We start from the raw sequence: 14,584 nt of genomic DNA on the forward strand, positions 1-14,584 counted from the left end.
TTTTTCTCTCACCACACCATTTTTCAAAAGGGACTTTGGATTTTTGCTTTGAATGTTACAAGGCTACGATATGCCAGTGAACAAGGAATGTATTTTCATCAATACATATTCTTACCACCTGTCTATAAATCATACATACGTTTACTGTTCCTTTTATGTTTTTTTTTTTGCTCATCCACTGTAACACAACTCACCTCCAGAACACACACTGCATCATCAAGAGCTGGGTCAGAGCGACATTGGACACTCACTCTGCTGTGCCCTAAATAGTTGATGGTGCTATACTTCACACGCAAGGAATAACTTCCAATTTGGTTCAGGCCTTTTAAATCATAAATCACATCATCATTAGAAAACTGCCATCTAACCCATTTTACACAGCAAAACAAATTCTTCCTGACTCACAGTCTGAATGCCATGTACCACCAGCTAAGTATAATCCACCACAATGGTTTTATACAATTTGAATTTTCACACAATGTACATGCGATGCTACATAAAAGATCTTTGCATGTCACACACATTTTAACATCACGGTCTGAAACCTTCAAGGAGATACCTTCACTTCCAGTTGGTTGAAAATAAAGTCTATAACCACATCATCCTCGAAGCCTAAGATTTCTGTTACGCGCTTTGTTATCCAAGGCTTTATGACTTCCAGATTTACTTTGCTCATTTCCACCTGTAAATAGAAGGTAACCATGAATACATTTTGCTTTTGCAATTACTCAATTACTACTCAGCAGAATGCAGATTGGAAATAGAAACCAAACAGTTTTTCTAATTTGTGGTTTAAAACCTTTCCCAGAAAATGTACGATTGCTGAGGCACCATGGCTAGAACCCTAAGGCTAAGTGCACACGTTGCAGAATTTCTGCGGAAATTTCCGCGGCAATTCTGCAACTCCTGCCGCGGGTATATCGCATGCGGAATTGGCATGCATATTCCCACTAAAAACTAGCGTTTTGCAAGCATAATTAGCTTGCAGAATGCTAGCGTTTTCCAAGCGATCTGTAGCATCGCATCGCTTGGAAAACTGATTGACTTCTATCTTCCAATTGACAACTACTCATCATTCATATAATACAATTGTCTTACCTACATATAATCTGAGTGACCTCAAAGCTCTATGTTTGTCCTAAGAGCTTTTACTCGAAGTTTATCTAATGTCGTTCTATTAACTGTTCTCTTTTTTTTTGTATTTTATACATGTTTGTACATCTGTTCTTTAATGAAAATCAATAAAAAGAACATTGAAAAGAAAGGAAAACTGATTGACAGGTTGGTCACACTTGTCAAACATAGTGCTTGACAAGTGTGACCAACTTTTTACTATTGATGCAACCTATGCAGCATCAATAGTAAAAAGATAGAATGTTAAAAATAATTTAAAAAAAAAATTAAAAAATGGTTATTCTCACCTTCCGCAGACAGCCGATCTCCTCAGTGGCTTCCTTTCCTATAGGTGCTTTGTGTGCAGGACCTTCGATGACGTCGGTCACATGACCGCGACGTCATCGCAGGTCCTTCACACACAGCATCCCTGGGAACGGAAGTGGCCGCGTGCACCGCTGAGAGGCGGGAAGACTCCGGGGGCCATAGAAGGTTAGCATATCACGATTTTTTATTTTAATTCTTTTTTTTTTTTTTAACAATTATATGGTGCCCAGTCCGTGGAGGAGAGTCTCCTCTCCTCCACCCTGGGTACCAACCGCACGTGATCTGCTTACTTCCCGCTAGTGTTGAGCATTCCGATACCGCAAGTATCGGCTTCTGATTGGTCGCGTGCCGCCCATGTGACCGCGACGCAACCAATCACAACAAGCCGTGAGGTAATTTTCAGGTCCTGAATGCCTAATTCTAGGCATTCAGGACCTGAAAATTACGTCACGGCTTCTGATTGGTCGCGTGCCGCCCATGTGACCGCGACGCGACCAATCACAACAAGCCGTGACGTAATTTGCACGCGACCAATCAGAAGCCGTGACGTCACGGCAGGCAGTAAACGCGCGCATTTTAAGCAAAGAAGGCTGCCGGTTCCCTCGATAAGGTGCAGGCTGCGCCGGAGAGGTGAGTATATCAATATTTTTTATTTTAATTCTTTATTTTACACATTAATATGGATCCCAGGGCCTGAAGGAGAGTTTCCTCTCCTTCAGACCCTGGGAACCATCAGGGATACCGTCCGATACTTGAGTCCCATTGACTTGTATTGGTATCGGTATCGGATTAGATCCGATACTTTGCCGGTATCGGCCGATACTTTCCGATACCGATACTTTCAAGTATCGGACGGTATCGCTCAACACTACTTCACGCATGGTGGGCATAGCCCCATGCGGGAAGTAAGCAGATCAATGCATACCTAGGTGTGCGGAATCCCCGCGATTCCGCAAATTTAATGAACATGCGGCGTTTTCTCTGGAATGCGATTCCGCTCAGGAAAACAACGCAACATGTGCACAAAAAATGCGGATTGCATTCTATTAAATAGGATGCTTAATGTGAGGGGTTTTTCGCGGTTTTATAGCGTTTTTATAGCAAAAAAAGTGAAAAATCTGCTACCTGTGCACACAGGCTGAGATGGGAGTCCAAAATCTCCTGTCCCTTCTCAACACACAATGGCTATGAGGAAACGGAAAAGAGTGGCAGTGGAGCGCGTGTGCTAACAATGCATCCAAAGCCTACGAGGCTGAGAAATGGAACTACAGTTGTCCGTGTAAGGGGAGGTTCACATTGCGTTAATGCAGCCCGTTCAACACAAGCATTAAACAGGCTGCGTTAACGCAAGTGACGACTTGCCATCGCGCTAGCGCAGATAGAGCTAGCAGATGCTCTAGCGGTGACGGACCCAGAAACGCTGCAGCCCACGTCCCAGGGTCCGTCACATCACATCACATCACATGCGCCCGAAATAAAGCTCAATGGCAGCGTTAGGCAAGATAGACAGAATTTTTTTTCTCAGGTGTCATCCTAATTGCTTCCTTTTAATTGCTTTCTTTTTTTTCTTTTTTTTTTTACTGAAGGGGTGTGTTTATGCAAGAAATTTGTGAGACACAGATACAAAACACATGCATAGGCTTCTTTCACACTTCAGTTTTTTGGCGTCAGTCACTTCCGACATAATGACGGATCGACGGATCCGTCACAATAGTTGAAAAAACGGATGTAACGGATCCGTTTTTTTGACGGATCCGTTACTCGGGGGTTGTATATACTTTTTGGAGCATACGCAATTGAGAAAAATTGAAAAAACGGATTGGGGCAACGGATCCGCCGAAATGACGGTCGCGACGGATCCGTCGCCCATAGGTGGCCATTCTATGAAATGACGGACGCGACGGATCAGTCGCGATCCGCCATTTCAACGCAGACAAAAAACGTTGCAATGACCGTCAATGTCTAGATGACGTCCGCCAAATTTTGACGGATCCGTCGCATGACGGATGGAACGGACGGCCATCCGTCACAATCCGTCGCTAATGCAAGTCTATGGGGAAAAAAACGGATCCGTCGAAAAAAAAAAAACGGATCCGTTTTTTGAGGAAAATGGCGGATTTAGACTGACGCCAAACAACTGAAGTGTGAAAGAGGCCATATTGGAAGGATTCCATTTAGCCTTTGTGTATCAAGGATTAATAGCTGGTTCTGATCCGCAAAATCAGACCACAATCAAAAGTGATCTTTGTCACACTGATCTCACTAAAATATTTTCTTTTATTGGATGTGGGAAAAAAATTTAAAAAATTCAAGACAGCACTCAGATATTTCACATGAATGTGTGAAAGCAGCCTCAGTCTAAGATTTTCTTCAGAAAAAAACAAAAAACAAATGATTTTGACATCAATTTCCATGCATTAATAATTTAAACAAATTATACAAGGCAAAAATACAGATTTCTATGGTAATAATACATACACATAAAATGGATTCTATATAGATGGTGTGCGCATTGCATCCATTTTTTTTGTACAGCTATTGAAATATATAGGTGGGTCTCATCCAAAAAGAGGATGAGACAATTGCATGCTGTAATTTTTTGTGAAATAAACGTTCATGTGACAAATTGATTAACCCCTTTCTGACCTCGGATGGGATAGTACGTCCGAGGTCAGATCCCCCGCTTTGATGCAGGGCTCCGGCGGTGAGCCCACATCAAAGCCGGGACATGTCAGCTGTTTTGAACAGCTGACATGTGCCCGCAATAGCGGCGGGTGAAATCGCGATTCACCCGCCGCTATTAACTAGTTAAATGCCGCTGTCAAACGCAGACAGCGGCACTTAACCGGCGCTTCCGGCCAGGCGGCCGTCACATGATCGGGGGTCAGCGATGCTTCTGCAGAGTAACCATAGAGGTCCTTGAGACCTCTATGGTTACTGATCGGCGGTAGCTGTAAGCGCCACCCTGTGGTCGGCGCTCATAGCACACCTGCATTTCTGCTGCATAGCAATGATCTGATGATCGCTGCTATGTAGCAGAGCCGATCGCGTTGTGCCAGCTTCATGGGAGGCTATTGAAGCATGGCAAAAGTAAAAAATAAAAAAGTGGAAAAAAATAAAAAAAAATATGAAAGTTTAAATCACCCGCCTTTCGCCCCAATCAAAATAAATCAATAACAAAAAAAAAAAAAATCAAACCTACACATATTTGGTATCGCCGCGTTCAGAATCGCCCGATCTATCAATAAATAAAAAGCATTAACCTGATCGCTAAACAGCGTAGCGAGAAAAAAAAATTAGAAACGCCAGAATTACATTTTTTGTGGTCGCCGCGACATTGCATTAAAATGCAATAACGGGCGATCAAAAGAACGTTATCTGCACCAAAATGATATCATTAAAAACGCCAGCTCGGCACGCAAAAAATAAGCCATCAACCGACCCCAGATCATGAAAAATGGAGATGCTACATATATCGGAAAATGGCGCAATTTTTTTTTTTTTTTTTTTTTTTTTTAGCAAAGTTTTGAATTTTTTTTTCACCACTCAGATAAAAAATAACCTAGTCATGTTAGGTGTCTATGAACTCGTACTGACCTGGAGAATCATAATGGCAGGTCAGTTTTAGCATTTAGTGAACCTAGCAAAAAAGCCAAACAAAAAACCAGTGTGGGGCTGCACTTTTTTTGCAATTTCACCGCACTTGGAATTTTTTCCCCGTTTTCTAGTACACGACATGGTAAAACCAATGATGTCGTTCAAAAGTACAACTCGTCCCGCAAAAAATAAGCCCTCACATGGCCATATTAACGGAAATATAATTCTGGCAGCTGTGCTCTGCTTGTGAGCAGCGCATGACCTCCCTGCCATGAGGTGCTTACAAGCAAAAACCAGCTGCTGGCAACGGAACAAGATGCTACGAGGGAGCAGAAAGGTAAGTATAATGGTTTATTTCATGTTTTTTGTTTTTTTTATAGGTGCCATTCATACCAGGATAAGGATGGGGTCATGCAGACAAGGATAGGGATGAGGAGCCATGCAGACAAGAATAGGCATGAGGAGCCATGCAGACAAGAATAGGGATGAGGAGCCATGCAGACAAGGATAGGGATGGGATCATGCAGACAAGGATAGGGATGAGGAGCCATGCAGACAAGGAAAGGGATGAGGAGCCATGCAGACAAGGAAAGGGATGAGGAGCCAAGAGACAAGGATAGGGATGAGGGGGACAATGCATAACAGGCTTATACTCGAGTCAATAAGTTTTCCCTTTTTTTTTTTTTTTTTTTAAGGTAAAAATCTGGTGCCTCGACTTATACTCGAGTATATAAAGATACCTTCTTTTCCAGGCATTCTGCGAACTTGAGCTGCTTCAAAAGCTTCTTCTGCTTGTTGCTGAAACGATTATCCTGCTCCGCACTTGTGCCCTGTGAGTCAAGAATAAAAAACAAATGAAAACTGGTACACATTTTACTGCAGCAAATAATAGATGCTTTGTCATAATTATAATGTAATTAGCACAATGTAATGCTTTATATCAGACTGAAATTTGTTTGGTCATGTGCCTAAGCAGGATATCCATTTTACACAATTCCTTTTAAGTACAGTAAGCAATCGGCTGCAATCTGTGTGGAATCCTTGCAATACCAATCAAATGAAAATGTAACTACATCACATTTCCAACTAAAGTTTGTGGGGTGTCTATGTAAAGGACAAACCTGCTTGTTCTACTGACATGGGAGAGGGAGAGATATATTATGCAATAACATATGAATAGGGGCTATCTTAATCTACGCCTATCATCACCTTAAGATGACCTTGCATGCAGATTTGATGGTCTATAGAACTAGTACTTATGCAGGTTTATCTGAGGCACAACTATTGCTCCAAATTTAGGCCTCTTTTAGACATGTGTGTCCAGTGAATGTTTTCACACGTACCGGAGACACTTACACACGTAGACCTATTCAAGTGAATGGGCCTGTGAACATGTCAGTGTTTCCACGGCCTTGTGCCCGTAGGTGTACGATTTCCTTTCTGGAAGACTGCACATTTTTCATCCCTATGCCTACTCAAATGAGGTTTTAGATCACATCTAGAAGGGCGTTCAATAGAGATTTCCCCTGACCCACTTCTATTTATCACAGGACACTGAAACTGCACATGTGTATGATATAAGTCTCTATAGGTTACGTGACAATTTGCAACTCAGAACTGATAACGTTCTTGACTTTACAGGTGCTGAAGTGGTGTGAGGTTTGATAATGGAATACAGAGCAGTCATCGAGTTTCTTTACTTTAAAGGCCACACACCAAAGGAGACGTTCGATGAGATTAAAGAGGTTTATGGCGATGATTCCACATTATTATTATTATTATTATAGCGCCTTTTATCCCATGTCGCTTGACATGTGAGGAGGGGTATACATAATAACAAGTACATTAATTTTAAACAATACAAGTCACAAATGGTGCAGGAGGAGAAAGGACCCTGCCCACGAGGGCTCACAATTCCACATCATATGATGTAGTCAAGAACTGACCGTCATTTTAAATGTGGTTGGACTTCGGTGCAAACAGCTTAAATTCCAGGGCGACCCCACTCTGCTATGGATGAACACACTATCCAGCAAGTCGAGGTCGCCATTTTGGAATATCGCTGCATAACAATTCGCCACCTAGCCCAAAATGTCAAGATTAGTGTGGGGTCCGTGGAAAAAAAATCATCCAAGACCATCTTCACATGCATAAGGTATCCGCTCGCTAGGTTCCCCGGTTGCTCACACCATTCCAGAAGCAGGAACGAGTTGAATGCTCTCAGGCTCTATTGACGATGTGCCATGGAAACCAGGAGGACTTTTTCAACAGACTGATCACACAGAATGATAGCTGAGTCCATCACTATGATCCTGAAACTAAAGTCCAGTATATGCAATGGAAGCATCATGACTCGCCGTCTCCAAAGAAGGCACGTGCCCAACCCTCGGCAGGAAAGGTCATGCTCATAGTACTTTGGGACCAGCACAGAGTAGTATTGATGGATTTACTAGCAAAAGGGTACCATGATCAATGGGGCATACTATGCTTCACTGCTGCAGAAATTGCGGGAGGCCATCAAAACCAAGAGACGTGGCATGCTCACCAAAGGTGTCCGCCTTCTGCAAGACAAGGCACCAGTTCACAACTCACATGTTGCCCAAATGGAAGAATGCTCCTGTGGCTTTGAAATGCTACTGCATCCCCCTTATTCACCCAGCCTCACACCATCGGACTTCCACCTCTTTCCAATGAAGTTATTTTTGAAGGGCAAGCATTTTCCAGATGATGAGACTCTTATTTCCAAAGTCACAATGTGGCTTTTGAAGCACCATTTCAACTTCTACAAACGAGGTGTTTAAAGAGATGGCAGAAGTGTGTGTCCCTAGGTGGCACGTATGTAGAGAAGGATTAATAACTGTGCCAAGTTTCAACAATGAATGGTCCTAGTAGTATGGTTAGTTTACGTTTTGTTGACATTGGATACATAAATAGTGAAAAAAAAAAAAAGCTCAGTAAACAGTTCCCACTGAAGATAAGCCAACATCTATGGGTACTGTCACACAGTGCCATTTTCATCGCTACGACGGTACGATTCGTGACGTTCTAGCGATATCGTTACGATATCGCAGTGTCTGACACGCAGCAGCGATCAGGGACCCTGCTGAGAATCGTACGTCGTAGCAGATCGTTTGGAACTTTCTTTCGTCGCTTGATCACCCGCTGACATCGCTGGATCGTTGTGTGTGACACCGATCCAGCGATGTGTTCGCTTGTAACCAGGGTAAACATCGGGTAACTAAGCGCAGGGCCGCGCTTAGTAACCCGATGTTTACCCTGGTTACCAGCGTAAACCTAAAAAAACCAAACAGTACATACTCACATTCCGGTGTCTGAGCTTCTCTGCACTGTGAGCGCCTGCCGGCCGGAAAGCGAGCACAGCGGTGACGTCACCGCTCTGCTTTCCGGCTATGGTGCTTACACAGTGGCGAGAAGCAGAACGCCGGGGGACAGACACCGGAATGTGAGTATGTACTGTTTTTTTTTTTTTTACGTTTACGCTGGTAACCAGGGTAAACATCGGGTTACTAAGCGCGGCCCTGCGCTTAGTAACAAGATGTTTACCCTGGTTACCCGGGGACTTCGGCATCGCTCCAGCGCCGTGATTGCACAGTGTGACCGCAGTCTACGACGCTGGAGCAATAATCATACGACGCTGCGACGTCACGAATCGTGCCGTCGTAGCGATCAAAATTGCACTGTGTGACGGTACCCTTAGGTGGAGACTTATTCCCATTGAAAGCAAATACACAGACACTGATGCTAAATTTTATAGGGGAGTGGAGAGGAATAGCTCTTTTGGCTTAAGATTTCCAACATTTACAGGGCATTAATGCATTAATATTTACATCCAATATTAATAATAATATTTTTATTTATTTATATAGTGCCAGCATATTCCGTGGCGCTTTACAGTTTAATAGTTTCAAACACAACAGTCATAAGTAACAACGTTAACAATATAATAATTAAAGCAAAATAATACGACCCTGCTCGTGAGAGCTTACAATCTACAATGAGGTGGGGGAGATACAAAGTACAGGTGTGTATTTACAATGATGGTCCAGCAGTCTTCAGGGGCTGGGGGATAGATGAAAGTAGTGAATGGGCTACACACACACACAAACATAAAATGACTTTGATTAGTGAACGTGATAGGCCGCTCTGAACAAATGTGTTTTGAGGGAGCACCTAAAACTATGCAAATTGTGGATGGTCCTAATATCTTGGGGTAGAGCATTCCAGAGGATTGGCGCAGCATGGGAGAAGTTTTGGAGTTGGGAGTGGGAGGTACAGATTAGTGCAGAGGTTAGTCAAAAGTCATTTGCAGAGCGCAGCGGTAGGTTAGGCCGATAGATCGAAATGAGGGAGGAGATGTAAGGGGGTTCCGCACTGTGGAGAGCTTTGTGGGTGAGAACAAGTACTTTGAATTGGATTCTATAATGAATTGTCAGCCAGTGTAATGACTGGCGAAGAGCGGACACGTCTGAATACTAATTAGCTAGATGGACAACCCTGGCTGCTGCATAGATACAGTACAGACCAAAAGTTTGGACACACCTTCTCATTTAAAGATTTTTCTGTATTTTCATGACTATGAAAATTGTACATTCACACTAAAGGCATCAAAACTATGAATTAACACATGTGGAATTATATACTTAACAAAAAAGTATGAAACAACTGAAACGTCGTCTTATATTCTAGGTTCTTCAAAGTAGCCACCTTTTGCTTTGATGACTGCTTTGCACACTCTTGGCATTCTCTTGATGAGCTTCAAGAGGTAGTCACCAGGAATGGTCTTCAAACAATCTTGAAGGAGTTCCCAGAGATGCTTAGCACTTGTTGGCCCTTTTGCCTTCACTCTGCGGTCCAGCTCACCCCAAACCATCTCGATTGGGTTCAGGTCTGGTGACTGTGGAGGCCAAGTCATCTGGCATAGCATCCCATCACTCTCCGTCTTCGTCAAATAGCCCTTACACAGCCTGGAGGTGTGTTTGGGGTCATTGTCCTGTTGAAAAATAAATGATGGTCCAACTAAACACAAACTGGATGGAATAGCAGGCCGCTGCAAGATGCTGTGGTAGCCATGCTGGTTCAGTATGCCTTCAATTTTGAATAAATCCCAAACAGTGTCACCAGCAAAGCACCCCCACACCATCACACCTCCTTCTCCATTCTTCACGGTGGGAACCAGGCATGTAGAGTCCATCCGTTCACCTTTTCGGCGTCACACAAAGACACGGTGGTTGGAACCAAAGATCTCAAATTTGGACTCATCAGACCAAAGCACAGATTTCCACTGGTCTAATGTCCATTCCTTGTGTTCTTTAGCCCAAAGAAGTCTCTTCTGCTTGTTGCCGGTCCTTAGCAGTGGTTTCCTAGCAGCTATTTTACCAGGAAGGCCTGATGCACAAAGTCTCCTCTTAACAGTTGTTGTAGAGATGTGTCTGCTGCTAGAACTCTGTGTGGTATTGACCTGGTCTCTAATCTGAGCTGCTGTTAACTTGCGATTTCGGAGGCTGGTGACTCGGATAAACTTATCCTCAGAAGCAGAAGTGACTCTTGGTCTTCCTTTACTGGGGCGGTCTTCATGTGAGCCAGTTTCTTTGTAGCGCTTGATGGTTTTTGCCACTGCACTTGGGGACACTTTCAAAGTTTGCCCAATTTTTCAGACTGACTGACCTTCATTTCTTAAAGTAATGATGGCCACTCGTTTTTTTTTTTTTTTACTTAGAATTTGTATTATGGCAAGAAAAAAGCAACTAACAGTCTATTCAGTAGGACTATCAGCTGTGTATCCACCAGACTTCTGCACAACACAACTGATGGTCCCAACCCCATTTATAAGGCAAGAAATCCCACTTATTAAACCTGACAGGGAACACCTGTGAAGTGAAAACCATTCCCGGTGACTATCTCTTGAAGCTCATCAAGAGAATGCCAAGAGTGTGCAAAGCAGTCATCAAAGCAAAAGGTGGCTACTTTGAAGAACCTAGAATATAAGACATAATTTCAGTTGTTTCACACTTTTTTGTTAAGTATATAATTCCACATGTGTTAATTCATAGTTTTGATGCCTTCAGTGTTACAGTACAATTTTCATAGTCATGAAAATACAGAAAAATCTTTAAACGAGAAGGTGTGTCCAAACTTTTGGTCTGTACTGTACATACATATTGCTCAAAAAAATAAAGGGAACACAAATCCCACATCCTAGATATCACTGAATGAAATATTCCAGTTGTAAATCTTTATTCATTACATAGTGGAATGTTTTGAGAACAATAAAACCTAAAAATAAGCACCGTAAATCAAAACTAATATCCCACGGAGGTCTAGAGTTGGAATGATGCTCAAAATCAAAGTGGAAAATGAAGTTACAGGCTGATCCAACTTCAATGGAAATGCCTCAAGACAAGGAAATGATGCTCAGTAGTGTGTGTGTGGCCTCCACGTGCCTGTATGATCTCCCTACAACACCTGGGCATGCTCCTGATGAGGCAGCGGATGGTCTCCTGAGGGATCTCCTCCCACACCTGGACTAAAGCATTCACCAACTCTTGGACAGCCTGTGGTGCAACGTGACGTTGGTGGATGGTGAGAGACATGAACATCAACATGTTGGTGGGCATAGCCCCATGCGGGAAGTAAGCGGATCAATGCATTCCTATGTGTGCGGAATCCCCGCGATTCCTCCCAAAGAATGAACATGCTGCGTTTTTTTCTGGAATGCGATTCCGCTGCGGCAAAAAACGCTGCATGTGCACAAAAAATGCAGAATACATTAAAAATGATGGGATAGTTATGTAAGTTTTTTTACCGTTTTGTCGGCGGAAAACAGCAAAGAAAACGCTAAAAATCCTGAATGTGTGCACATAGCATTAATCTATAAGTTAACAGCGTTCCACAGCTGTGCAGCCACCAAATGCCAGGAGGAAATGTACCTTAGAGTACAGTGCAGAGCCGGCTGTCAGGCAATGGGCCAAAGTGTGCTTACAGTCACAGCTCACTGTATACTGAGCATTGACTAAAGCTGGAGGGTGCCGGGAGGAATAAAGATTGTTTTCTCCCGGTATTCGCGATTTCAGTAAGATAACTATCAGCTTTGGAATGCTATTAACCTGATGTCTGCAGGTTAATAGCGTTTGGTGACATGAGGATTCCCTTTAAAAGCAGGATAAAGAGACATGAAGTTCCATGAAAACAAAGTTCCTTCTTCGAGGTATTCATTAGTTTTTGCCTCTGATTCCTGAAGGTTTTTGCTACTGAACATTAAAAAAAATAAAGTTTCCTCCTGAGAGCAAGATTTCTATGATTTTCCACAAAAAAAAAAAAAAAGGGTTTATTTTACTTAGGTTAAGTGGAACAAGCAAGAGGGGTTTTTTTGGTCAATAAAAGTAAAGTAAAAAAACCATACAGCAAAATAAATGTCTCTTGAGTAGAGCTATAGCGCTTACCGAACAAGCTGCATCGGGAACCCGGATACCTGGAAGCTCCCGATAATCAGCTGTTCGGCGCCTCATATGCATGTGTCAAGGCTGTGTGACAGTCACCACACATGTATGGAGAGTCTGTGTGTAGTAACTGTCACACAGCCGCGACACATGCAGCTGCTGCGCTGAACATCTCAAGTCCTGAGCTTGGCGAGAATCTACTAGGAGAGATCCATGCTGGGTCCATGGGAACATTGCAGCATGTTGAAAAAGCTGCCCATGTATACTTAAAGGGGTATTCCCATCGCCAAGATCCCATTCCAATGTGTAGTAAGTGTAATAATAATATTAGCAAATACCTCATATTACAAATGTTGTACAGTTTTTCTGATTCTCTATGTCTTTCCTCATGTGCAGGTATTGCAGGACCTTAGGCATTCATGGTTACAACCACTGATAAAGTGACAGCTAGTTGCTAGTGGTCGTAACCATGGATACCAAAGGTCCTGCAATGCCTGCACATGAGGAAAGAGACACAGCAAATCAGAAAAACTATACTACATTTCTAATTGAAGGTATTTGCTAATATTATTACACCTACTACATATTGGGATAGGATCTTGGAGATGGGAATATCCCTTTTAAGTATATGCGGGCAGCTTTTTCAACATACTGCAATGTTCCCATTGACAAAAAGTGCGCACTGCCAGTCTCCGTTTAGCTAATATGGTCCTGCAGCCATTTGCTGTACGGTATAGAAAAGCACATCCCATACAGAGGAGCACTGTAAGGATCTTATGGTGAATGAGGCATCCTCCTGACTGCACACTCCTGCCGAGCACAGTGCGGCCCGAGCCTTGTGTACAGTCACAACAACCAGAGAAAGCCTAGAACACAGATCATGCGACCACTCATCACACAGGCCCCGCAGGTCTGCCCCGGCTGGCAGCAGTGTGGTCTGCAGGACGTGCCCACACGGGGCCGAGCAGACACTACAGCGGTGCCAGCTCGGCAGTGCCCACGGCCCATACTCATAGGGAAGCCGCCGCCGCCTGCAGCTTCCCGCCTTTCTCACAGCAGCCCAGCCGTAGTGGCCAGAACACGAGGCTCAGCGCAGCTTCTCCTCGCACATAACAGGCCCAAGCCTACGCTCACAGTCCTCTGCCTCGGCTCCCCAGGACGCCACCACTGCCAGTAAACTGGCGAGTATCATCCCCACCACAAGAAGCACCACATATAACCCTCCGCACAATCCTTCCCGCCTTTAAGCTCCTTTACTTACGCGGAAGAAGCCCGCGTCCATCTTGCCTCGTTCTCGCCTCTTCACGCAGCTCAAGCTCAGCTCCCCGTTTCCCACAAGACAATGCGCGGGAAGGGGGCGGGGCTCTGGTCACATGGTGAGAGGGAGCCAGGCGCCAAGTGACGTCATCAGTTGTGAGTCTAAGGTTTGGCCTCTTATGTGAAGTGACGTACGCCGCCCGCTCAGTGCTGCCCCCTTACTGCGGCTGTCTGTAGGGCATGTGTACTACTACTACGTCTACTACTATACTGAGCGGAGGAGGAAGCTGCTGCCATCCAGGGCTGGCTTAGGCTACGTTCACATTAGCGGCGCCCGCCGCAGCGGCGCCGCATGCATCATGCGCCCCTATATTTAACATGGGGGCGCATGGACATGCGGTGCACTTGCTTTTTGCGCCGCATGCGTCCCTGCGGCGCCCGCGTCGGGTCGCGGAGGACGCAGCAAGTTGCATTTTTGCTGCGTCCAAAATCAATGAAAAAAAGGACGCATGCGGCGCAAAACGCAGCGTTGTGCATGCGTTTTGCTGCGTTTTTGTTTGCGTTGTGCGCTGCGGCGCCGACGCTGCGGCGCACAACGCAAATGTGAACGTAGCCTTACCTCAGAGACAGAAGCTCTGGAGTCTGTACTGTGGCATTGTCCTTCCATTTCCACAGCTGGCTTACCTCAGAGACAGAAGCTCTGGAGTCTGTACTGTGGCAATGTCCTTCCATTTCCACAGCTGGCTTACCTCAGAGACAGAAGCTCTGGAGTCTGTACTGTGGCATTGTCCTTCCATTTCCACAGCTGGCTTACCTCAGTGACAGAAGCTCTG

The 14,584-nt window shown here is 44.3% G+C and overlaps 1 protein-coding gene across 10 annotated transcripts in view; it reads right to left on the reverse strand.

The window, feature by feature from the left end:
- SRRM1 (serine and arginine repetitive matrix 1) overlaps positions 1-13,991 on the reverse strand; it is an 85,215-nt gene extending 71,224 nt beyond the window's left edge. For 6 of the 10 annotated variants that reach the window (XM_077295907.1, XM_077295905.1, XM_077295909.1 and 3 more), the window contains exons 1-3: positions 13,756-13,902; positions 5,778-5,867; positions 560-682 (exon numbers count right to left, since the gene is read on the reverse strand). In XM_077295907.1, coding sequence (XP_077152022.1) covers positions 560-682; positions 5,778-5,867; positions 13,756-13,776 — 234 coding nt within the window. In that variant the 5' untranslated portion in view covers positions 13,777-13,902. Of the gene's footprint in view, positions 1-194; positions 323-559; positions 683-5,777; positions 5,868-13,755 lie in introns of all 10 variants that reach the window. The other 4 variants (XM_077295911.1, XM_077295912.1, XM_077295913.1 and 1 more) reach the window with 4 other exon arrangements.
- Between the last annotated feature and the right edge of the window lie 593 nt (positions 13,992-14,584).

Source organism: Ranitomeya variabilis, chromosome 3, assembly GCF_051348905.1.
Source record: "Ranitomeya variabilis isolate aRanVar5 chromosome 3, aRanVar5.hap1, whole genome shotgun sequence".
Taxonomy (NCBI): Eukaryota; Metazoa; Chordata; class Amphibia; order Anura; family Dendrobatidae; genus Ranitomeya; species Ranitomeya variabilis.